This window comes from Theropithecus gelada, chromosome 14, assembly GCF_003255815.1.
Source record: "Theropithecus gelada isolate Dixy chromosome 14, Tgel_1.0, whole genome shotgun sequence".
In the NCBI taxonomy this organism is placed as follows: domain Eukaryota; kingdom Metazoa; phylum Chordata; class Mammalia; order Primates; family Cercopithecidae; genus Theropithecus; species Theropithecus gelada.
Window position 1 is genome coordinate 105,766,543 of NC_037682.1, and position 26,300 is coordinate 105,792,842.

At 46.3% G+C, this 26,300-nt stretch overlaps 1 protein-coding gene across 5 annotated transcripts in view; it reads left to right on the forward strand.

The window, feature by feature from the left end:
* The window catches only part of ZBTB16 (zinc finger and BTB domain containing 16), a 197,268-nt gene that overhangs the window by 72,030 nt on the left and 98,938 nt on the right, over positions 1–26,300 (forward strand). For all 5 annotated transcript variants that reach the window (XM_025357867.1, XM_025357871.1, XM_025357869.1 and 2 more), the window contains one exon: positions 24,934–25,031. In XM_025357867.1, the coding sequence (XP_025213652.1) occupies positions 24,934–25,031 (98 nt within the window). The remainder of the gene's footprint in view (positions 1–24,933; positions 25,032–26,300) is intronic.

Here is a 26,300-nt window from a genome sequence, read left to right on the forward strand (position 1 = left end):
TTGTTCCACAGAACAAATAGGGAAGCCTGCCAGTTTGCAGATAGGCAGGCCTGTCCCCAGATGGCCCTCCAGTGAATGCCCAAATTCATTCAGTCATTTAGGGCCATTAAAAACCATGAGGGCCACACTGGCTTTAAGTTGAGCTAGGCAGAATAAACAATCCGAGAGGGGGACATAGCTCACCCACTTTATTTCATTGCAGTTCAAAGTAAAATGCTCAGAGACTTCCGGTAGCACTTTTTAATGATGCAAGGTTTATTCTGCTTACCGCAGGTCAGAGACAATCTGATGATGACAGACTTAGAACTGCTTTCAGAATGTATAAACATGTTCATTGGTTTGAATGGCTCTAAGTGAGTCTTCAGCAGAATCTGTCTGGTTTTGGTATGATATATGTATCTTGGGGAAAATGGGGAGATTTTGCGTACTCTGTATCTTTAACTTTCTTTGAGAAAATACTTGGAAGTCAATGAGTTCACGTAACAAAAAAAGTCTTATGCAGAATCTAACTGGGTGTGTGTGAAAGGGGGAGCGGGGGAAGTTAGGAAGACAGAAGGACCTCCTTTATGACAGCAAAAAAAAAAAAACTTTTACTTTTAAACTTAATTTCAAATGAAACTTTAGTGTCAAATGTTCTGGAACTGTCGCATCATTTTATTAACCTACACCTGTTAGGTCTAGAATGCTGTACAAGACCGGTTAAATGAAGTCTGTGTGTGTCTGGTGAATGCATATGAGTAGTTAGAGATACACCATTCAATACTTGGTTTACTGTGCCGATTACCTATCATGGTAACCTCTGGCAGGGGCTCATTATTTCGTATAAAGTAAAAAGGAAAAAACTATTCCTGCAAGACTGACTGATTTTCTAAATCACTCACAGAGGGCAGCCGTGCAGCCCAAACACAGTTCATCTCTCAAGTTATATTTTAGCCTTTTGCCTTACAATGTCTGTCAGTAGGGACAATGGCAGCACCAGAGGCCTGGGGGCAGAGTCAGAGGGAGGAAGTTCCGCTGCCCTCTAGCTGTGTGACCTTGGACACGTTGCTTACCCTCCCTGAGCCTCCATCCTGCCCCCTTGCAAGCTTGTTTTCAGGATGAAGGGATGGGAAAGCCTTCTGTAAATTGCCAAGAGCTGAGTAAATATCAAGTGCGCTGGACATTGTTCCATTGTTAAGCAACAGCAATACCATTTATAAACCAGGTTTTGAGTCCATCTCGAGCATTGTTTGTGAGAGGGGCCGGAGCCTCTCGGCAGACGCTCCTTTAAGAACTGTTGTCACGGATCACTCCATCTGCTGCTTGCTAGCCAAAATGCTAAATGGAGTTGTGGGTGTACCTGGGGTCTTTCTTGTTACAGTACAGACTCTGAGGGGGGCTAGATGTGTCTCGCCTCCCTTCTCTGAGATAGAAGTGTATTTATAGCCTGGTGTAAGTACAATCAGAAGGTTCCTATAAAACTCTGTTATTACTGCAGTACAAAGTTAGAAATGCTTGAGGTTTCGGCTTCTTGGCTCTTCCATGCGGCAATGAATATTTTATGGGAAAGGAAATACTTAGTGTCTGACTCTTTTTATAGTGCAGCTACTCACAGGGCTGGTAACCTTCCAAATCTCGCCAAAATCAAAATTGCTGCCTGTCCATCTCTCTACTCCCTTCTTCACAAAATTGACTGGTGTCCTGCCTCGCTGAGGTGTCCAGAGTCTCTTGGTGGATGGGTCCATTTACAAAATGTAGGGGTGCAGTTTTCAATCCTAGTGAATGCCCTAAACTAGAGGTGTTGGCTCCTCCCCAGCCCTGCCCCACCCCCTGGCACCTTGTGGTGCTGGTCAGCCCCAGCAGGGCCTGCTGGCAGAGTGCCCACTGGGTCTTCCATGGAAGGTCTCCATCTGCCTTTTCTGCCGTGCCCCTTTCCTGTGTGCCCACTAGCCACTGAGTGGAGGTGGCCCAGCCTCTCCAAAGTTCACTCTGATCTTGGAATTTAAAAAGAAACAGGTGAGTTTGAGGTCCAACAGACCCCTGAGGGGCTTTTAAATTTTAAGGCCTGAGCTTCGGCTGAAGCCCTGGCACAGAGCAGTCATCGGGCTGGTAAAATTTCCCTCTCAGGTCCTCTTCCTGTGGTCCCTTCAGTGACCCCACGCATGAGGCAGGAAAATGGAGCCTCAGTGGTCTTGGCCCTGGTTTACTAGATCAGGGACTGTAAGTAGAGGAAATGGGTCTCCTGGCAGGTCAGCATCCATGGAAATTTTCCATCCATGGAAAATGCCCAAGGGCATCGTGGCATAGGTGTTCCACTGGCTTGGCCCCGTGGTCCTCAGAAACCTATTACGATTACAGCAGGACTGCAGAACAGGCTGATGGCCAGATTACAGTGTCAAAGAACACCTTTATCAGGCAGCTACCCCTCATGGATCTCCTTAGAGGCCCCCACAGGCTGGTGAAATATTGACATCTCCCATGGAGGTGGGCTCAGTGGCCTCGTCTTTTCACCAGTACCCAAAAAACCCAGAGTGGAGAGCTTGGCAGGTGTGAAGTGTGGCTCCTGAGATGCAGAGGAGCACAGCTGGTTGTGTCTCCACACTGGATCATGACAGTTTTTCTTAGCATGGGCAGGGCTGTGAAAAATGCTTAACATAATCTGAATATGGGCTCCACACTTAATTTAGTAGGACTCTGGGAGCTCACCAGCATCATTGCATTGGTGTTCTGCTGTGTCCCTGGTGTTTGTCTTGGCACCAAAGTAGGTAAAGGGAAAAAATGCTTTGCAAACCTCCGGCAGATTTGGTTTGATCTCCCAACTCTGGTTGCGTTACCGCCAAACAGAGCTGTATTTTCACGTGACAGCTTCGTCCTGGGTCTTTCATTGTCTTTTCCTTCTTTCTTTTTTTCTTTTCTACTTTTTGGTATCCAAACTCAGTGGTAGCATAAAGCAAGGTGGGAAATAGAGGGCTTTTGGTATCATAGGCTTAGAAGCTCATTTGTCTCTTAAGATGTGAAGGTAAGGAAAGGGTTAGTTATTACTTTTGATAAATGGGAATGGGATCAGTCCATGGCTTACCGGAAAAACTGGGCACAGCCCTTTACACTTAGGATTGACCACACAGTTGAAATTAATTAGCACAGTTGAAGTAATTAGCACAGTTGGAATTTGGGGTTCCTAGGACCATGAAGTTGATGGGTGGGAGATAGGTAAGGCTCAAAGAATTGAAAATCCTCAAATGTGCTAAAAGCTTCATTATTGGTGCTTACTCATATGTCATATTTTTAACTCACCCCCCTCATCTGTAAAGTCATTTTTTTTTGAGACGGAGTCTCGCTCTGTCGCCCAGGCTGGAGTGCAGTGGCGCCATCTCGGCTCACTACAAGCTCCGCCTCCCAGGTTCACGCCATTCTCCTGCCTCAGCCTCCCGAGTAGCTGGGACTACAGGCGCCTGCCACCACACCCAGCTCATTTTTTGTATTTTTAGTAGAGACGGGGTTTCACTGAGCTAGCTAGAAGTCATTTTTTTTTAAACAATGAAAATGGATAAAAGAAATGGAACCAGAGAGAGAAGCAAGAGGGAAAAACTTTTAAGTGCCTATTGTATGGTAGACACTGCCATGTTCTTTTAAATAAATACCTTTCAGATTAGTTCCAAAGCTAAGATTTAGCAGTTCCCTGGTTCTGGGATTATTTGGCCCTAGGATCAGATAAGCCACCAGTATTCACTGAGTCATTCAGACTCCAGAGTTGTGCCAGATCCCCTGGAAGATGCGAGAATGCATATAGGCTGTCGTTCTTTCTCTTGGGGGTTGAGATCACATACCTGTATACCATGTGTGCACACACAGAGGCAGATAGAGCTAGTGGATCATGCCGGTGGGAACTATACATTCCAGTGCTCCAGAAATTCCTGGTATACTGTGCCTGGGCTATTAGGAAGGTGACTTGTGAGTCCCTCTGTGGGATACTCCACCTCCTTATGGCAGCTTGTGGCTGCTATGATGAAATGAAACATGCACTCCTAAAGATGTACAGTTTGTGAGTGTGGCAGACAAAATAGTGACTCCCTAAAGATGTTCTCATCCTAGTCTCTGTAACCTGTGAGTATGTTAGATGACATGGCAAAGAAATGACTTAAGGCTATTTACCAGCTGACTTTAAGATAGAGAAATTATGCTTGGTTATCCACCTGGATCCATTGTAACCAACATAACCTCACGGATCTTTAAATGTGGAAGAGGGAGGCAGAAGAGTCAGTGTCAGTGTCAGAGTCAGAGGAGAAGTGAGCCATGGGCCCAGGAATGAGAGCAGCCTCTGGACACTGAACAAGGTAGGGGGACAGTTTCCCCTTGACCCTCCAGAATCCACAAAGCCCTGCCAGCACCTTGATTTTAGCCTAGCAAGACCCATTTTGAACTCCTTCCCTACAGAACTATAAGATAACACATTAGTGCCATTTTAAGCCACTCAGTTTATGGTGATTTGTTATAGCAACAAAAGGGAACTAATACGAACTAATACAGTGAGTCAGAAGAAATCTGAGTGGCTCATCCTTAGGCAAATGGGAGCCAGTGCTGTCCTTTTACTGTTCTCAGGCGCTCTTGGAATAAGAAGTGACTTGCAGAAGTCCTTTTTTATCTGAAATGCCAGGGAGGATGGACTCTTACTCAGCCTGGCTTCCTATTCAGCTCAAAGGAAAGAACATCTGCCTTTTCCCTACATCTTCTGTGTACCCCTCACTTCCTTCTTGTTGGGGAGGTTCCTTTTCTGCAGTGAGTTCACTTTGTGGTGTGGAATCTCATGACAAGGGCTCTGAGTAAAGGATGAGGGTTGCATGGAATGCCATCGAATTCATTAGTCTTGGACCCTAGCAAGAATGTTCCTGGGGTGCTGATATCCTTCCCAACCTTCCTTTGCTGGAGTCCTTCTTGTAACTTGTCTTCCTTTTGTGAACAACCTGGGTGTGGTTTTTAAAATAAGCGAATTCTCCTAGAAGTGTTAAAAATAGCATGAGCCTTCAAGTACTGTCTCGGCATTTTGCAAAGGCTAAAGCCCCCATTGTTTGGGGGCTGAGGGTGCTCTATGTAGGGCCACCCCAAAGCAGCTGTGGAAACGGAGTCTGGCTTGTCTCTCCAGGTGTTGTGCACATAAGGGAGGGACTCCTGAGCTCATAGATCACAGATCTGTCCGCAGGCTGTCAGTAGGAAAGAACGTCTTATTTTACAGATGTGGAAACTGAGGCCTCGAGAACTTAAGTGGTCCATGCGAGATCTCACAGAGAGTGTGTGATAGTCTGAGAGCTGTTCCCCCTACTTTTGCGATGTTTGGAATGTTCTGAGGTTCTTACCTTTTACTGTTATCAGTCTGAGGGCTGTGGATAAGTTGTGGTAGCAACAGAGATGAGCTTTCCAGTGTGCCCCCACCAAGAGATGAATGAAAGTAACCATCAGGCAAATCATTGTCTACGAAAAAGGGTGGGTTTTTTGGGGGGAAGGTTTTACTCTTCGTCACAGAACCTGAGAGTATTTCTACTGAGGATGACTTTGTCTTTGCTGCTTCCGTTTTATTTTTAAGATTCAAGTGTAGTTTTAACTGCAGGGCATTAGCCCACTTGTAGGTCACCTTGTGCTGTCTCTGGGGTTTAGCTCTCATTCCTTAGTCACGTGTCCTATACTCACACTTACTATCCCATTTTCCTGCCTCACCAAGATCACCACAATTATCCCAGGTTCTATACAGCATTTCTTTTCTGGAGGTCTTTAAAAATATTCTGGGAGATCTGTCTGGAATGCTTGAGTACATTCATTTATTCCTGCATGCATAGAGGGTCCAGGGACATCCCAGGCTCTCTGAGCCCTCTGATTCTTAGAAGGTTAAACTATTATGGAAACAGACATTGCATCTGTGTCTTCTCTTGTTGCCTGCATGCAGCAGTGACCTTTGGGGTACATTGTTCAGGAGACCGACCCTTTTCTACCATTTGAAGTCTGCTATTCTCATCTCTCTACCAAAAGAGAAACTAAACTTCATTGTCATGATTAAGGTCACAGCCAGCAGCAGTTAAAGAAGCTGTTGCTCTTCCCACTCATACTGCTGCCCTCATCCTAGCTCTCAGGAGGAAGAGCTCTCCAAGATGGAAGGATCTTGGGAAAGAAATGGAAGTGGAAAGAGAAAGATGAAAAGGCCGCTGATGGCACTCCCCATGTCTCAGCCTCACCGGGGAAGGAACTTGGCCACGCATTGGTTGGGTATACCAAAGTGACACAATGTGGATGTTCCAATGGCAATTAAGTATTTATATGACTGGACTCGAGGATTTCCAGGCCATGACACTTCCACATCCTTCCAGCCCACTTGTGGAGAGAGGCCCGGAGGCTTCCAGTGAGACAATTAGAGTGTGAATTAGATTGTGTCTTCTGGAAGGGAGATGAAGTTCCCTGCCTACTCTATTACAGTTTATTTCATTAAGGTTGACCATGCCCTTTTCTTTGGGCAGAGGGAATAGGATGGATTCTCTGGAGATAACAGTGTAGCAAGGCAATGGAGAAATGCCCACACTGGAGTAGGGGGCTTTCTGGGACCTGGATGGAGTCTCCTTCTTCCCCTAGGGAGTAGGACAGAGGTGGAAAAGGTGCTGTCTGGCTGCTCTGAGCACATCCGCGTGTTCTGGTGGTCAGCGTGGCCAGCCCCATGCTGTGCATCGGTGAGAGGACCGCTCAGGCAAGTGCTGCTGTTCTGGCAGCTTCTTAAGAAGGCAAGGAGCAAGGCATGGGCTCTGGGGCCCTTGGGGCGGAGCCTGTCAGGGAGCAGGATGAAAGTGTGCACAGGACCTGTTGGCAGGCCCAGCCGCCAGGCTCTGTTCCCACACTGGAGAGAGAGGCAAGTGGCATGGTAGGGCAGGAGGACCAGTCATGGGTCTAATGTAAAATGACAGTTACGAGGGTTGCCATCTTAGAGTAAAACAGGCCATGTGACTGAGGAGCAGGTAGCATTCGTATTTTAAGCTTGGTAGATGTAGAATTTTGCATTGGAAGCCAGGAGAGGATGTGAGAGCTGCAGGACAGAGGCATAGGTGTTTGGAGGTGGGTGTGATATTCCCAGACAGCAAACAGCTTCACACAGAGAAGAGGTTATTTTCTACTTAGGTTGCCTGGAGCCTACGTTCCAAACTTTCCGTCCTCTTCATCTAGCACTAAGTTTTGCATCTCTCTTATTCTTGTCACATATTATTAGTGTGCACTGTTTTAAAGTCTTTGACATACATATGTCTTGCATTCCCTACTTAAGTGTAAGCTCCTTGAAGGCAGTGCCTGTGTATTATGTTTCTTTGAATCTCTCTGTAGTGGCTAATGCTGTGCCCTGCATTTAGTAGGCAATAAGTTTGTGTTGACTTTTGAGTCAACTACCACTCTTTTTTCCCTTCTTCTTTTTTAAAATTTATTTTTTTTAAATTATTTTTTAATTTTTTATTTGAGACAGAGTCTTGCTCAGTTGCCCAGGCTGGAGTGCAGTGGTGCAATCTCGGCTCACTGCAACCTCTGTCTCACGAGTTCAAGAGATTTTCCTGCCTCAGCCTCCTGAGTAGCTGGGATTACAGGTGTGCACCACCATGCCTGGCTAATTTTTGTATTTTTAGTAAAGACGGGTTTTCACCAGGTTGGCCAGGCTGGTCTCGAACTCTTGACCTCAAGTGATCCACCCGCCTCTGCCTCCCAAAGTGCTGGGATTACAGGCATGAGCCACTGTGCCCGTCTTTCTCCCTTCCTCTTACAGGGCTACTTACTCATTTCCTGCTCCTCACCTGCTCTCTCAGCCCAATTTTCTAAAAAGAAGAGGTAAGAGATGGATGCCAGTCTCTTTCTCCTCCAAAGTGATTTTGTGAGGATTTATACAATGCAAGTCTTGAGACACAAATGGACGTCTAGGAACAGAGGAATTGCTGGAGCATGGAGACCACACTTCTGAAGATGGAAGGAGACCCTTCTCCAGGCTGTTGCTTTTGATTTGTGGTTTTCCCATTGCCAATTGCTCACACTGATTCCCTGATCCCCAGTCCTGAAGGGGATGGGGTCTGCCGCTAATTCCCTGGGATCTCATGACTTCCTATTTTCCTCCTGTTATTATTTTTATTGTACTTCCTTCCTGCTTCTTCACTCTCCAGCTTCGCCAGTTTGTTCCGTGTGATCATTTTAGCTTTATTTGGAAACTGGAAGCCTCATTTTACTATAATAGTTTCTTGACGATTTTCTAAATGAAACTTGCATACTTCATCTGCTCCCCCACTGCTCAGATATTAAACAAATATCTCTAAGAGGTTTCCTTTCCCCTCCCGCTCAGAGACCAGCAGTTTGCTCAAACAGATGGCAAGAGATGGCGTGTGTGGGTATGTGCCCGCGGTCCACGTGTGTGTGTCTGTATGTATGTGTGTGTGTGTGTGTGTGTGTGTGTGTGTGTGTGTGTGTGTGTGTGTAGTAGGGGATTCTTATGGAAGGTGCCAGTTTCTGCAGCATCTTCTTGCCTTTTTGGCATCCAACTACGGACAAGACAGAGCATCCTGGCAAGTGACCAAACAGAGCGAGTGTCCGGAAGGCCCATCACCCTGATATTCACGCGAAGAATCTGCTTCTCCATGAATGGGCGGCTGTGGAGGAGGCCGGGGGAGCAAGTGGCTGGCCAGCCTCCAAGGCCAGATGTTCTGTAGTACCATATGTCAGGATAGGAAGGATAGCACCGAGGGCTCCTAGAGCGTGTCAGACCTCAGCTCTTGAACTCTATAATCCTCATGCCCCCTTCCGTCCTCAGTCAAGAACGAACAATGCTTCCCTCTTTGTCTGCTTTTCAGCCACACCTCTTTCTCCATGAGCTCTCTGGTCTAAACTCGTTACTGACACCCCTCCACAACACTCACCTCGCCTCTGCTTTGCCTGGCCCCAGGCTGGCTGCCCCTTTTTCTGGAATGATGCTGTTTTGGTGCCTGTTTCCCCCTCATCTGAAACAACCATCTCCTCTTCTATGTCTGCTGTCTCCTTGGTATTTTCTGAGCCCAGGCATGAGCCCCCCTCCTCGGCGAGGCCTGAGCTTTTGATTCGCACTCAGGCTGGGTGTTGAGATTGTCCTAAGGACCTGACGTGCACATGTAAGTACTGGTTTCTGTTATAGTGTGCGTTGTCTTCCCTCTTCAACTAAAGCTTTAGGAGGGTAGGTTGATGTCTTATGCTTTGGCTGTATCCTTCACTATGCCAAATAAATATCAATCAATCAATCAATCAATCAATGGATTCTCAACTTGCCTAGGCCCAGGACGGAGGATACCTGCCTCCTAGCCATGTTGAGTCGGTAGCCAGTGCAGGGTGCTGAAGGGAAGAAGTGTAGCTCCTCGACTGCCCATTCTTGCTGCCATCTGCGTTCTGGTGAGTACAGGATGGCATGTTTAGTTGGATGGAGGTAACAAACAGAAGCAACAGCTCTTTTGAGTGCCCTGCCGTGGTAACTCATACTCCGTGGAGTCACTCAGGCACCTGTGCTCGGGAGTTGATAGAGATAGGAGGTTTGTTCCAGTCTCTCTTTTCTTGTACCTTCCTAGGGAATAGAAATGTCCTGTAGATGTGTGACGGTGATATCATGTTGGCATTTTGTTCTAGAAGGCTGACCTAACTACTGCCTTTGGAAACATTCTCCTTCTCCATTTAGAATTTGGGCCCTTTTCTCTGTCTGTCTCCTTCCATGGTCCCTGCCCACGCTTAGCCTCCCACGCCCAGCCAGCTCCATTGTTTCAAGAAGGACTTTGGGGCTGCTCGATGACTGCAGCACTGGGACCAACGTCCTCAGCATCAGTCTCAGGACTCTGCATCATCAGCCCACTCTGCCGCCTCCGTAGGCTCCTCGCCACTGTCTTCACCGCCTGCCCACTGTGGATAAGCCAGGCTAGCCTCCTGAAGGCTTGCCCAGCAGGACATGCTTTTCTAACACCAAGTCCTGGCTTATGCGATGCCCCCATCACACGGTGCTCCCTGTCTCATCCAAGGCTTTTCCATTCTTAACATTTGCAAACATGGGTAGCTAGCACCCTTCGGAACTTCCAGAGCCCCCGAAAGGACCAACTGAATCTCACCATGTCCTCAGACCATCTCCTGTGACAGCAGCTGCTATTGGTCTGCTCCTCTTCTGTACACCCATAGTCATTTGTTGACATATTGGCACATCACCACATCCTCCTCTGTCTCTTTCTCCAGCTCTGCCATGTTGTCCACCAGGTTATGGACTGGCCAGGAACAGGGGCCTTTCTTCTTCTTTAGACTTACAGTAGCTACACGTTTATTCATAAAGACATTATGGTCTCAGTGTTATGCTAAGTTGTTTCACATGCACAGTCACATTTATCTACCTTCTGAGGTAACAGTATTGTTAGTCTACTTGACAGAGAAGAAAACTGAGACTTGGAGGATCCCAAAGTCTTAGAGCCTGGTAAGTTGTAGATCCGGAATTGGCAAACAGGGCTGGTGTCAGCCTAAGTTCTTAAACTTTTTGTTCTACTAACTAGTTGTATCAGGCTCTGCCACTTACAAGCTTAATGACCCTCAGTGAGTTGTTTATTTCCTTGTGCCTCAGAAAGAAATAGAAATAAAAATACCTGCTTCATAGAATTGTCCTGAGCATTGAATGAGATAAGGCATAAAAATGCACAGAATAGTGCCTGGCACATAGTAAGTGCTCACATATGTCTTGTACAGATTTGCTTCTAATTCTTCTTCATCATCAATATCATCTAAATATTCTTGTTGGTAGTATAGTTATCACTTTTCGTGTCTCGGACATCATTTTAGCACCTGAGAGGATGTTTTGCTCCTGGCTTGTGCTCAGGAAATGCTTAATGAATGACTGAAAAGGCACTTGGGCTTCTGGAGGTGACTTGGTGACAAATCCTCAGTGTGATGTTGTCTTTGTGGCAGATGCTGATTATGAGGTTGTCTTTGCCTGTATTCAGGCTTGGCAGGTTCTTGTGGCAGTGGTGCTTGGGGGTTAAGGCATTGTATGGAGTATGGTGGAGGCCGCAGCCAACAACCTTCCTGTTGCCTAAAAACTTTTTTTCCTTCCCACCCCCTTCCCCAGTAGCTGTATGCCCTGCCAAGTCTGTGCACAAGCCTTGAAATGACAAAGTACCCTTTAGTTAATTGCACAACGGATTGCCTAGAGTTAAAAGTTCTGATTTATATGACTATAGCTCTAACTGCTCAATAACACAGGCCTGTAATCTACTTTCATTTCAAACAGAACGGTGATTTATAGGGCAGCATGCCGCTTTAGCTCAGAAATGAGGTGTTCAACATATGCTCTGTTGACATAAATTTGGAATTTATCGCTGTTGTCAAAACTGCCTGTTGGACAAAGGTGGGTATTAAGGCAATAAATGGCTCAGAATAGTTTTCTGTCACATTTCCTAACCATTGTATTCAGTCTATTTGAGGGAAAAATATATACTTAAAAGTAATCAAATGTCCAAAATCCATGCATCTTGTTTTGAATGGTGGGAAGGGAGGATGTAGGGAGGATGGAGGAACATGGGGCCTTGGGGAGGGGGAGCTGGGGGGATTGTGGAGGAGAAAGCTTTTCATGAAGTTATGGCCCGTTTAAAAAAGATTCCACTCTGCTTCCTCCCCCCATCCCCATTAGGAGGTGGGCTTTCCTTTCTCATTTACAAAAACGGGGAGGAAAAATGAAAGCTCATTAAATAAAAATAGTAAAGGACATTTTTATGTGTGGGCTTAAAACCAGCAGTGTCAGGGAGGAGTTAGTGAGTGGGGCTGTGAGGGAGGCAGAACAGGATTTTGTTGATGGGGAAATAAAGCCCCTGGCCAGCGTTGGTTTCTCTGCCGCCTTGGCGAGCGTGGGCTTGCTCCTACCTACCCTCCCAGGTTCTGAGGCTCCTGTGCACAGGATGAACGTGTGCTGGCTGATGAGGGTGAGGAGCAGTGGGTACCCGGCTCTAAGCAATATGCTCTACTCCATCCAAATCCCAATTGATTTATTACTCACTGTACAGCCAAGATGCATCCGCCCCTCATCCATCCACTAGTGCTGTGCCCCTTGCAAGGCTTGAGAATACAAGATGAATGAGGCAAAGCCCTGTCTTCATGTGGCTGCCCATCCAGCCAGAGAGACAAAGAAACAAGCAGATGCACCCTAGTGAGTACATCTGCTCCGACAGAAACACACTTAAAATACAGGGGCTGGGGGGAAAAGGGGGTCAGCTTTGAGAGGGGACAGAGGGGAGCAACTGGGAAAGGCTTCTAGGAATGGTACTGACCCTCTTGCCTAGTGAAAGGTCCTTTTGAAAGTATCAGATTCCTGCAGGGAGATCACACAAAAACATAGAAAAAATACAGTAGTGACAGGTCCTCCCTCCGTCCCAGATGTGTGATGTTGTGGTCAGGTGATCACTGATGTGTGTCAGTGTATTGTAATATTGGGGCCAACGTCCTTGTGCATTGAGGCTCCAGCCTGTCTTCTCCTCCAGGCCATGGACCATCGCTGCATCATCTAAGCACAGGGCACCCAGGCGGTAGCACAGGTGACTTAGCAAATGCAGTCAGAGTCAAGGTTAAGAGTCTATCTCTTCATTCTCTGTTTCCAGATTACATAGCATGCAGTACGTTGTTGGGTATTGTGTCGTGCTGTGAGACTGAAAGTGTGGACGTTTCCAGAGAGCCGCTGCTTGGCCTCGGTGCTCTTTGGGCCTGGAGTCAAGGGTGTTATGCATTTCCTGTGTGCTCGGCAGCCTTGCATGTAAGGAGCAAGAGGAGCATGCAAGCTGCCTGGTACTTTTCCCCATGAAAATGAGGCCCAGCAGGGAAGAGGATTCGTATTTGTTGCTTTTATTTTATTTTTCCTTTTATCTCCATGCCCACACGCTTGGACCGTCTCAGCATTGATAAATGTGTGCTCTCACAAACATGCACACAATCCCCTTTCTCTGGCCTGTGTTTGCCAGATGCAAACACATACACACACACACACACACTCCCACGCACACTGGGCATGGACACCAATTGTAAACCTTGTCTTTGTGGCTCACCCTCCTTTTGCCACCAACCCCTGTCCTTTTCACACAAAGCTCCCTGTTGGGAAAACTCATAATTTTTACACCATACAGCCTTGACTGGCCATTGCTGGAATTACTGTCTCTTTGAAGTGCTTTCTGCTGGGGCATTTACAGGCCGTTTTAATTACCTGCAGCTTGCAAAGGGCCTTGCTCTGTCCCAGCCTTTGTTTGTTTGTTCTTTGCAAGGAGTCTGTGCAGAAAGGAATACAGCTGACTTCTTTTACAGAAAAGAAAAGGGGGAGAAAAAGAAGTTTGGGGAACCCTTAACAGAGCTGCTTGCCGCAGCCTGCTCTGGGACACCCTGCCCACTCTAACAAGCCCAAGAAGAGAGGCTCTCACCCTTGGCTGTCTTCTCAGCAGGTTCCAGCACCGTGGGTCGCACTCCTGGAGCTTGCCTGGGATATTTTTGTTCATGCATTTTTGTTTTAATTATTATTATTAAGTATATTTTCAAGCTTTCTACCAGAGACAGGAGGGCTGTCAAATCATGTTTCCCTCACTGTTGACCAAATCAAAGCTGACTTCAGTTGAGCTAGGATCCCTTTTATATTTTCAAGTAAATCTGTTCAAGGAATGTGCGTTATTAAATTATTGAGTTTAGACATGGGCTGGAGGGTAGGAGTTGATATCACATACGTGAAAGCAGTGCCCACTTTGAGCTGTCTGGTGTTTTTCTTTCCTTTTCTTCATTTCTCACTTGATTCTCTAAAAGGAACTACATATAAATAGCATTCTTTGGGGTTTCTGTTAAACATGAGTGTAGCATGTCATGTCTGCAGATGAAGATGCTAGTTTACTAAAGAAGCCTCAGAACTGTATCCCCTTTTTCGGGGGCTTTTACAGCAGGAGGAATCTTTATTCATTTATTCACTTAGTCCAAAAATGTATTGAGAAATTGGAAACCTCATACATTGCTGATGGGAATGTAAAATGGTATAGCTGCTTTGGAAAACAGTCTGGCAGTTCCTTAAAAGGTTGAACATAGAGTTACCATATGAGCTGGCAATTCTGCTCCTAGGTATATACCCAAGAGAAGTGAAAACATATGTCCACACATAAAACTTGTACACAAATGTTCATAGCAGCATTATTCGTAATAGCCAAAAGGTCAAAACCACCAAATGTCCATCAACCGATGAATGATAAACAAAATGTGGTATATCCCTACAGAGGAACGAAGTACTGATACAAGCTATCATAGGAATGAAGCCTGAAAACATGCTGTGTGAGAGAAGCCAGACCCCAAAGGGTGCATATTGTATGATACCATTTATATGAAATGTTCAAAATAGGCAAATCTGTAGAGCAAGATAGTACATTTGTGGTTACCAAAGGCTGGGGGCAGAGGGGAATGGAGAGTGACTGCTCCTGGGTACAAGGTTCCTTTTCAGGGTGATGAAAATATTCTGGAATTTGATAGTGATGATGGTTGCACAGTTCTATGAATATGCTACAAACCAGTGAATGGCGTACTTGACAAGGCTAAATTTTATGGTATGTGGAAAATATCGCAACAAAGCTATTTAGAAAAGTATACTGAATGCCTACTCTGTACAGCACACACTGGCATACTCTGAGGTTCTAGTGGATGGTTTCTGCCTTAATGTAACTTATAGTCTAGTAGAGATAAAGAATACTAATAAAAAAATATATAACTGAAAATTGTGTTAAATGTTATAGAGGAGATCAACAAAATGCAATGATGCAAAATTGTGTTGATGGACAACCTACCTAGATGGGCTGTGATTCAGGAGCAGCCTGCCTTTACTGAAGTCCAGCAAACAGTAGGCGCTTAACAGATACAGGGTGAGTAGCAGTGGGGCATGAGTCGGCATGCCTTCCCTGTAGGAGGTTATAAAGTCCCTGTGAAACTCATAGCCTGTCAGCGGACTCTGGGTGCCATCATTCAATTTACTTTTTTTCTTAGAGGCCTCTCTGTTCTTGTTTCTATTCAGTTAGATTGGGAAAAGCCCGGGAATGTTCTCGGTGACTCCGTTTTAGCTGCTGGTTTTCCTGCCCGTTTCAGGGAAGGACTCTGGCTTAGGTAGGAATATGAAGGCAGACCCTGAGGTGAGAAGTCTGGCCATGTCTGCCTGTTTATATGGGCAAGTAAGTCATGTGGCCTCACTTTCCCCATCCACAAAATGGGCTCTATACTCTCCATGTTAGCCACAAGGTGGTTGAGATGATCCTCAGGAAGCCCTTTCAAAGTCAGACATGATCTATAAATGCATTACCTTCTTTATTATTAAAACCTCAGGTGGGGCTAGGCATGGTGGCTCATGCCTGTAATTCCAGCACTTTGGGAGGCTGAGGTGGGTGGATCGCTTGAGGTCAGGAGTTGCAGACAGCCTGGCCAATGAGGTGAAACCCCATCTCTACTAAAAATTAAAAAAAAATTAGCTGGGCATGGTGGCGCTCGCCTGTAGTCTCAGCTACTCCGGAGGCTGAGGCATGAGAATCGCCTGAACCTGGGAGGCAGAGGTTGCAGTGAGCCAAGATCGTGCCACTGCACTCCAGCCTGGGTGACAGAGTGAGATTCCATCTTAAAAACAAAAACAAAACAAAAAAAGCCTCGGTTGACTAAGTATTCTTTTTTGCATTTTTCTAGAAGAAAAGAAGAAAGAACCAGTAAAGAAGCTAATATCTATTTGGCTTTTGCCTTTTTTCTTCATTAAAATGACGATAATGTTTACAGTGTGATTTGGTGCCCGTACAGGTAATCCGTTCAATCTCTTATCTTGTGTTCATAATTGATGTTTAGAGTGATAGCTTTCCAGCTCAGAATCCTCATAGAAAAGTAATTTAATTTTCAGTGTACCAAAGCAGAAAGAATGAGGCCATATACATGAAAAAGGTTTTCAGAATGGTTTAATTCCAGAGGAAATTTCTTCTCAGGCCTTTAATAAACCTCAGTTATTCTCAACAATCTCTTGAGTTTCCATGGCTGGTCCATGGGATCTGAAGGTAGCATTGTGGCTTCCTGGCTAGAGTGGAAACATATAAAAATGATCCTAGATAACCAGGAGACAACCCTTCCTCCACATGTATCCAGGCAAAACAAGGAGATAAAGGAAAAGTCTGTAGCTATTTGAGAACTGTTTTCCCAGGAATTGGTTATTTGTGCTGGTTGAAAGCCTTGTACGGGAGAGGGAGAACAAAAACCCTGTTCATCCATAATCATAGTTTAATTCCCTTATAGGGCCTTTTAGGATCTGGAGAGAATATTTTGGATTTATTTTTGTTTCCCTTGGGCTGACATCATCAAGTATGCATCATGGTGCCCTGTTTTGGGTTTGGAAAAAGCTCAGAGAAGCTATAAATCTTTAAGGCATTTTACTATTTTTTCCTTTTCCTTTTCTAAAAGCATAACTTTTCTGGTCTCTTAAACGAAAAAGAAAAAGAAAGGAAACTACAAAAGTGTGTATTGATCTCTTCCCCCTGGATCTTAACTGCCCTGGCTGTAATACCTTGCTTACATCTGCCAGGTTTTTGTGCAGTTTTGCAACATCTCCTTAATCCAGTGAGCATAAATAGAACATTTCAATCGTATTTGGCTACCAGGAACTTCACAGATAAGCACGCTAAGACCTTGCTGAAAGAGACTGTATGAGATTGTGTGCGATAAGATCATCCTATAGCCCAGAGAACAAATGAAAAACTTTTGTTCTTGGTGAAATTTGTTGATAGAGATATTTCAAATAAATGACTTAGGAGAACTCAGTATTTTAAAACAAAGGACCGGTTACGTAACAGCCAGAAGCCCAGGCCTCCTGGTGCTCCGCCGCCATGAAGATCCCTCCTTGAGCAGTTGCTGCAGGGAGATTAGTGTGCCCCTTTGTCATTTCTGACATTGTATTTTAGCACTGGCAGGCAGCCTTATCTGAAAGTGCTGTACGTGGTGTGGTCATGGCCCCAGGGAATGCCGTTGTCCTTCCTCATATTTTCAAGGCTCAGGACAGTTCCCTCCACTCTTCAGTCAGCTCCAGATTGGCCTTCATCCAGGCCAAGGCAGGATGCATAGGATGCATGACTTTCTTTCTTTCTTTTTTTTTGAGATGGAATCTCGTCTGTCACCTAGGCTGGAGTGCAGTGGCGCCATCTCGGCTCACTGCAACCTTCGCCTCGTGGGTTCAAGTGATTCTCCTGCCTCGGCCTCCTGAGTAGCTGGGACTACAGGCATCTGCTACTATGCCTGGCTATTTTTTGGATTTTTAGTACAGGTGGAGTTTCACCATGTTAGCCAGGATGGTCTCGATCTCCTGACCTTGTTATCCGCCGGTCACGGCCTCCCAAAGTGTTAGGATTACAGGCGTGAGCCACTGCGCCCGGCTGCATGGCTTTCTTTCTAAGAATCCCATAGAGAGCTTCTCTTTTGGACAGTAGGGGAAACTGTTCTTTGACTGGTGTGTGTGTGTGCGTGCGTGTGTGCGTGTGTGCGTGTCTGCATATGTGTGTACACAGGGTGAGTTTTTTCCACCTCTACATTTTTCTCTTCCGATTCCCTTTCTTGTTTGTTTGCTCATTCAATCAACAAAAATGAGCCCCTGCTGTGTTCTGAGGTCAGCAAGGAAGACAGAGGACGAATCTGGTATGGACCCTTATGCAGGAGATCTAATCCAGCCAGCACAGACCCATGTCAGCCCCACAGCCTTTCAGTTTTGTAAACCTGATTGGAAAGAGCCGAAGAAGCCATCTAACTCCACCTTTGCATTGCTGCAGAGGTGTCAAGTGAAATGTAGAGAAACTAAGTGGTTTGGCCAAGGTTATTTAATGGACATCGGCACAGCTGGAGTGAAAGCTGGGTCCCCTGTACTCAGTCCAGTGTATATATATGTACACATATATACACGGTCAATATACCACTTTTTTAAAGGTGATTCTTAAGAAAACACAGCTGGTTTGGTATTTTTCTCCCCCTCCCTTTAAATGGCTCCAGAACAACCAAATGGCCACTGTCTTCCATAACTCTCCTGGTCTGGATCCCCAGCAGAGAGGCACCTGCTGTGTGCTCCCAAAACCTGCAGCATGGAAGGTGTTAACTAGCACTCAGTTAGTTCTTGGTTGTTTTTCTTAATCTGTTGTTTGAAATCCTTGACTTTTATTGGTATATTTACTTTATGGCATACATAAAGAGCTGTATTAAAAATAAATTGTGTTGTAAAAGCATTCGGTAATGTTTATTAATATTGACTAGTCAGGGAGCAACGAACTCTATTGCTAGAAGGATAATTTGTGGTAATACCCGCTAAGCATTCACAGCTTGTCAAATGACTATCTAATCTCAACATTTTAAAAAAGTGGGCAAAAGGGTAATTTCTCTTATGCCTTAAGAAAATGAAAGTGACCCATTCCCCAGCCAACATTAGAATGATTGCTGGTTTTTCTCCCCTGGGATACCAGGCCTCCTCTCTGGTTCCGGGCAGTCCCAGGGCTAGATTTTAGTAGTCAGGTGTCCCTTTGTCTTAGGGTGGTTGGAAATTGCTTCACTAGCAATAGCTTCTCATATATCTGTTCCGGCTGCCTAAATCTGTGCTGAGGCCATAAAAGACAGAGATAAAGACCTAGTGCTTGCCCCCACAGAGTGTATAGTCTTAAGGAACTTATAAATGGTTTAGTCTTGAATCTTGAACTTAATATTCCTACAAAATATGTAAGGAGAATGACACTGGGTGTGACTAATGGCCTACTTAGCCTGGAATGTGGCACTTTTGGTGGCACGAAGAGACATTCCTTGGGAAGACATGATGTCACCCTTAGAAGGAAGGGAACATTCCCCAGAGTATCCTGATGCCCTATGAATAACATAGTCTGGCTTAGGGTGGAGGCCGCTAGTAGAACAGATTCTGTTTAGAGTATTCCTTTCCCACAAAAAGACACATGGAAAGTACAGGAGAATTAGGCTGGGCATAGTGGCTCATGCCTGTAATCTCAGCACTTTGGGAGGCTGAGATGGGAGGATCACTTGAGCCCAGGAGTTCAAGACCAGCCCAGGCAACATAGCAAGACCTCATCTCTATTAAAAATAATTTTTTAAAAAAGAAAGTACAGGAGAATGGACTGAATATGGAAACACTCTGCAGTGTCCCTGGAAGTTGCTCTGGGAAGGAAATACTGATAGCCTCATAACTTTTCATTCATCCCTTCCTCTTAAAATTAGAGCACAGAATGGCATTGACTATTTCACCTTTCCTTTGTCATTTGAATTAAAGGTAAAGTGTGTTTTTGACTAAAAGGTCTAAGGAGGAAGAGTGAGCCCATTACTAAAGTACTTAAGCTTTCCCTTTACTCAATTCTGTGTCTACTTGGAAAGGTGAATGAGGCTAGGGCGAGGTTCTCTTATCACTGAGCTTAGGAGTCGGTTGCTTTTGAAGCTGAGAGCACTGGCAGAGCTCCATAAGGGGACCTACCTTATACTGTCCCCACGTGGGGTCCAAGTCTGCATGTCAGCACCAACTGCCCAGGTCCTGCTGGAGAGGACCAGGAAATTTGCATGGTGGCTGGGTAAGTAGATGATCCTGGAGAGTATTGGTTCTCATGGGGATGGCAGACATTTTGGAGAAGAGAGAATCAGTTAGGTCATGGCTTGGATCTTACAGAATCTCCCATCTGCTTCCTATCTATTCTGAGTACCCCTCTGAAGCACTGAGAAGGTCAAATTTATGGTCACGGGATCAGAAAGGGGTGGTCATAGGATCAAAAAGCCTAAAGCATCGGGGTGACTTTTGCACAAATTGATGGTCATAGAACCAGAAAGCAAAAATCCAAAGCACTGGGGTGACTTTTGCGTGTGGAGTGGCTTCATACCTACAATAGGGTGAGTTTGGAAGGACCTTATATACTGCATTGATGTGGTCTGAGTGTTGGTTCAGAGGGTGGATCAGTTAGGCTGAAAACAAGGACAACATCATCTTATAAATACCCTTACAGGATGGATTTCCCACTTTATTTTTCCTCATTCAAAGACGGGAGAGAGCAGTGGATAGTCCAGCTGTGGAGCCCTCCCATTCACTTTTCCCAATTACAGGTCCTAGTTCCCCATGCTGGTCTTTCCAGCAAAACTCACAGGTCAGACAATTTCAACCCTTGGATTACTGAAACTGAGGTTTCTTTCTCTAAACCTTCCCTGCCTGTTGGTCTGCTCCAACTTGAGCATTTGCCCCTGGGCTCAGGAACCTGGGAAGCAATGTGACATTGGCAGTGCTGGGACACGAACCTCTCTCTTTCAGCTAGGCAGTGCTGCTGGGCTTTTCCCTTTGACATCTGGTAGTGCAGTGAGCTCTTCTCATAGCCTTCTCCCCTTGGTCCCTGGCTGCATAGGACAGAAGTGGGCTGAGCTTACCCTGCAGAGAGTAGACATGGTGAATGCCTCCTTGGGGGTCAACTGTTGTGGTCAGCTCTCTCTGGAAGCTGAAGGTAGGGAGGATGGAGTATGGCTTGGGTCTCTCCTCGCTGCCATTTATGCTGCTGTTGCTGTTCTAGGTAGGCTAGGTTGATCAAGGTTTATCCTGAAGATGACAGGTTGGTCTAATGGCTTCACGCTTCTATGCAGTAGCCATTAGCCTTCCTTGTATGGACTTTAGGAGCCACAGGACAGGGTCCAGTTTTGAATTGGAGGCCGCCTATGAAGCTGTTGTACTTGAAATATTGTTAGGATGAGCAAAGGAATGCCACAGATGCCACTTTACAGAGAGGGATTTCTCCAACATCCTTGATCAATCCCTTTTGAATGAGGCCTCATGAGGAAAGGAAATATAGGCATGGTCTCTGCCATTATGGAGTTTGTACTCTAAACCAGATGAAATCTTTATGAGTTTTCAGACTCACAGTGGCACAGAAATGGTTCAGATGATGAGCTTGTATCTTGCTAGCTTCGTTTGACTAGTGAGAGTTGTGTAGTTGAAACCCAGTGAGAAGGAATGAATTCTTCTCTTCAGTTGCTTGTTAAAAGGTTCACATTTGTTTAGCTTGAATTTCTCATAATGATTCAGCTTTCTTGAGAAAATAGAAACTTGTTAGAGGTTAATGTGTTCTTTGTCTTTTTGGACATAAGTGAAAATCTGTTACGTGCAAGGTGAGTTTACCTAATGAGCCACTAAGAGTTGGGGAGAACTTGAGTCTGTTCCCCAGGAATGGAGAGTGAGGACCTGAAGCATATGGGGCAATGGAATCTCCACTGAGTATAGGACGGAGATGCGTGGGCTGTACTAGAACTGGGTTACTTTCAAAATGGTGTTCAGCAAGGTAGCTTCTTCTCAGCGAAGAGAGTGTGAAAACTCTACCACCAACTAAGGCAGTGTGCAGAAAGGTGCAAACATGTCCCCAGATGTCTTCCTTTCCTGTCACAGTGGAGGCTGATAATCTCAGATGGCCACGTGCAATTAAACCTCATGAAAAGACAGGACTAGATTGGGAAGATGTGAGTATGTGGTAAGGAAGAAGGAGGTGGATAGAATTTCCATTTTGATCTAAATGCTTTGCAGTTGCATAATGTGGTGATGGTAGTGGTGGGAGGTTGTGGTCTAAAGAGGGAATAGACTGTGAGTTCACACGAATTTGCACTTTTGCTCCAGGAACCAGTTGGAATTCTATTTCCACATTGGCTGTTCTGCAGACTGTGCCATGGAGAGTCTGCTGGTAGCCACGTCCCTCAAATGCACTGAAATTCTCCACCATTATTTTCTTTGAATTAGGAGAAGCCTTCACTTTTCCACATTCTTCCTTTGGTATATGAACAAGAATTAAAGATATGAGCAAACCAGTGCTGGGCTCTGTTGAACTCCTGGGCCTGTGAGGTTGTTCCCTTTTTCTCTAATGAACTTTGTGTGCTTTGCCCAGGTCTCTCTGCCAGTGAGGAAAGACCTTTGCCCTTGTACTTCATGTGGAATCACATGGACACCATATTAATCTCTGGTAACCTGTACGGGGCACTGAGTTAGTGGGTCAGTTGCAGGGCAGTCACCTTACCCTGAGGATTAGACAGGATAGGACACCCGGGTCTCTGAAGGCAGGGAAATGCATGACAACAGAGTCATTCCGAGGACAGGCTGGTGGTAACTTCTGGAAGTTTCTTTCACTGAAAGACAAATAGCAAGTGAGTGAAGGAGGAAACTCAGGCCACTTGGAATAGATTTTAAATGACCAGATTGCTGGGATTGGGTCTAGAGGTTTGCTTGGGCGACCCTAGCCTGGCTGCCTCAGTGTCAGAGGACATCACAGTGCACCGTAACAAGTGGGACGTGGCTCAGGGAGAATAATAGTGCCCCTTAGAGGAGCACCTTGTAGGCTAGGTAAAAGAATATGGGTAAGACTTTGGAATGATAAAATTTTGTCTCTATTCAAAATATTTGATGTGATCTACATCACTTTATAGGTGATCCAATGCAGAGAGATTGTGATAGCATGACTTGTCCAATGTTAATGGCCGAGTCAGGTGGGAGGATGCAGATCTTCTGGCTGCTGGCTGGGCATTCTTCTCTGTACTCTGCCACCTCTGTAGTAAAAGGGCAAGTGCCTGTCATCTTTCACACCAAGCCGATCCAGTTGGCCAAGATAAGCCACTTCCACCAATTGCCGGGCAAATCCATTCACAGCTAAAGAAAAGGCAATGGTGTTACCCAAACCGAGAGTGTTTATCATGGTGAGGGATTTGATCTGGAACCCTCAGGGAGAAGAGATGGGAGCCCCAGAGGGGAGTTTAGTCTGGTGGTGGCTCCTAAATCTGAAGACTGGTCACTTTAGTGTCCTTTTGGAAAATAAATACAAATGGGTATTCGTCCTCCTGTTCCTCTTGACAGCCACCCCTGAGAAGTGAGCACCCCAGGAGCTAACAAACCCCTGGTGAAGAAAAGGATGAAAATAAACTGAAACCCTTATATTACCATCCACCAGATTTTACCATGACTGTGTGCGCGTTCACCTGCTGAACCCTTTGTGAATAGAGCCTTTACCACTCTATAGAACATCTCTTAGAAAAGCAAGTATCTTTCATGCCCGGGCAAGTGACAGGAATACACCATTGTGTGTGTTTGCATGCACTCACATACCTAGGTACGTGGTTTAAAAGATACTTTGTCCAAAATGCTATTAGGACATGTCCCAGTGCCCGGCATTGTGAAATCTATTTAGAGTTAAGAATGTTCAGTTAAAATGTTCTGTACTGTTAATATTTCCCAATTTGGGTGGATCAGTGTGGCAAGGAGCAAGAGAACATGGAGGGGGTGGTACCCCTACAGTGTCATAGATAAGGGTGTGTGTGTGTATGTGTTTGTGATTGAGAAATCATTTGTCTTTGGCAAGTAGGGAAAGGGAAAGCATGCAAACAAAACAATGTGATTGAGAAAGAGCTCTGCGGAGAGAACTTTGTGTGATCCCTATCAGAAGGCTGCCCACAGTGGATACCGTATGCTGGTCCCCATGCTGCAGGAGCCCATTGACTGTGGCGCTAAAGAGGCTCACCTGGGTCCACCACATGGTCTTGACACACTGCTGGCTTGTCATTCTGGGACTTGGAAGGTGGTGGCAGTGGGTGGCTCGGTTTTGCTACCATCTAGATGCTGCCAGCTTGAGTGTGTGATACTCCTTCTGCCCACCTGCAGTTTTATCTGTTGTCAGTACCAACTCTCCAGCCTTTTACTACGGTCTTAACACGTCAACATTTCGATGGAGATAGAGGGCCTTGTTTTCTCTTCTGCCTGCTCCACCGCCCACAGATCTTGCTTCTGGCTGCCACATCTGCCCTGTCCTGAGGGCCAAGGCCCCTGGGGAAGTTGCGGGGATGGTGCAGAGACTGGGGCGGAGGTGGAGGCCGGATCCTGGATCTGGCGATAGCATGTATGGGCCTGACAACAGGAGTGTGGGTGGGCGGCAGCTTGGAGCCTCTCCCCAGTGCTCGGCTCCCTGTTGGCGCACCCGGTTCCCTGCATCTTACCATCTCCCGTGCTGGCTCGTGACTGAGCCAGGGGTCTGGTGGGAGAGGCCCCGGGTTGGGAGTTGGGATGGGAGCACTGCTGCAGTTTGGGCCTGTGACTGGTTGTTACTGAGACCTCGGTCTTCCCAGGGGTGATGACATGGGACCAGTCCACCTCACAGAATCATAGTGATGGCAAAATGAGAGAATGTGTATGAAGAGCCACAGATGACTACAACCACCCTACATTTATAGAATGATGTCATCCAGTTTCTTGAAACTCTGCTTTCTGCTGGGGCAAGACAGAGGGAAGACACTTCTAAAGCCGAGCCTTAGGGAAAGCTGTGCATGTTGGGGCGGGTCACTGCAGTCCTAAGAACATCTGGATGCCAGAGAAAGAAGTATCTTGTGTCTATAAGGGCATTAATTTATTCATAGGCTTGTTCAGAGCCTCCTTTATGTCAGTCACTGTAGTGGAAGTTGGAGGTAGGAGAGAGAAAAGATACAGGTATAGCCCTCCTGGGTCTAATGGGCTTGTTCACAGTCATCACCCGGGGAAGGCAGTGCTGCAGAGGTGAGCAGAGGCTGCGGGCCTCCTATGAGGTCTGTGCTAGTTTGACAGTGAGCATTATGTCTGTCTGACTGTCCTGGGTGTTTCATCCTTTCTCCCTCTGGAAATGGATCTGATTTTTTTTCTTGGTCCATGTGCCAGTGGTAAAGCCCATGGACAAGACCAGGAATGGGTGCTTCACTGGCAGCAGTCCCTGGGCAGGGGGCATGATTTACGCTGTCTGAGGAACCAGGGATGGGTTTCCATCAGTGCCCTCCTGCTCCCTTCCGCCTGTCACCTGCCGGAGGGGTGGCTGCCAAGCCAGGTGGTGGATGGCTGTGCCTCCTGTCCAGCCAGAGCAGCAGCAACCTCTCTTTTCCTTTCCCTTACAGGAAGCTGCACAGTGGGATGAAGACGTACGGGTGCGAGCTCTGCGGGAAGCGGTTCCTGGATAGTTTGCGGCTGAGAATGCACTTACTGGCTCATTCAGGTAGGCAAGGTCGCCTTAGTGACCCGTTCAGATACAGGCAACTATCTCCTGCCTGCCTTCCCCCCTAGTGAGAGCCTGCTGCAGCCTGCATGTCCCCACTGCCAGCTGGGGCCCTGGTCTATCTTGTTCCCTGGACCCTCCCTCCAGGCTCATGACACAGAAGATCCATCCTGATGGTGGGGCTACCTGGATGAACCCACCTTCAAGCTCTCCTGGGTTTCCTAGGCATCACTGGTAACCAGTGCCCCGTGTGATCTACCTTCCAAAGTAGACTGCAGTTTCATTAGCGAAACAGTTGTGGAATTAAGTTCTCGCTGTCTAATGAATCTGACTATTGGGTTCACATTATACAGGAGCCTTTAATTAAATAGATATAGAAAGGTTGGAACACAAAGCTAGTTATAGCCTGCTGTCTTTTGCAAGTTAATTTTATCCAATTCTAGTGAGGTCGACTGGGTGGCTGCTGGTAATTTTGCTCATGTTTGGGCAAAGCTGCTCTGCTTCACGAGGCCTGGAATGGGGAGAAGCACCTGACATTTGGCAGGCCTGGGTGTTCTTGGTGGAGGGAAGGATCTAGCAGGTCTGATGCGGTGGCTTTGAGGCCTAGGTCACCTGACTTTAGTTGTGGAGGCCTCAGTTCTTCTTTGCCAGGCGCATATTCTCTTCCCTTTAATTCCCTTGCCTTCCAACCTTGGAGTCATTTTTTAGGGGAGAAGAGAGGGCTGTTGTTTCATTTGGTCTTGTCTTCTCCTCATGTAGGCCAAGGCCTGCCTCTCCTTTCCCCATATTGGCTCCAGAAACTGGCCCTCCAAGCAGTTCGGCATTTGTGAAATGGGCTTCGGGGTTGGGCAGACAAAGGTTCAAATCCTGTTTGTGGTATGTGCTGTGTGAACTTAGCTACATTCATCTTGTGAACCTCAGTTTCTGTATCTGTCAAGTGCTGGTGTTGTTAACATATAATTTTTTGGAGGATTAGGTGACAGAATATATGTTGAAGGCATCTGTAGTAAGCCGCTGGCATACAGTTGGCATTTAATAAATGTTAACGGTTTCTGCTTGCATCTTCCTCCCTCATCCTTGTTTCTGAGCTTGTTGCCCTGGAGGCGTGTCCCCATCCGCTGGTTCCCTGCCTGCCTGACCGCTTGTACTCTCTTTCCCCTGAGCCCATCATGTGTACAGTTGTGGAAGTGCTCTTCGGTCGCTTTTTCCGCTTCAGCTCACCACTGCCTTGCTGCAGGGCCCATGTGGTTCTGCATTGTGTTGGATGTG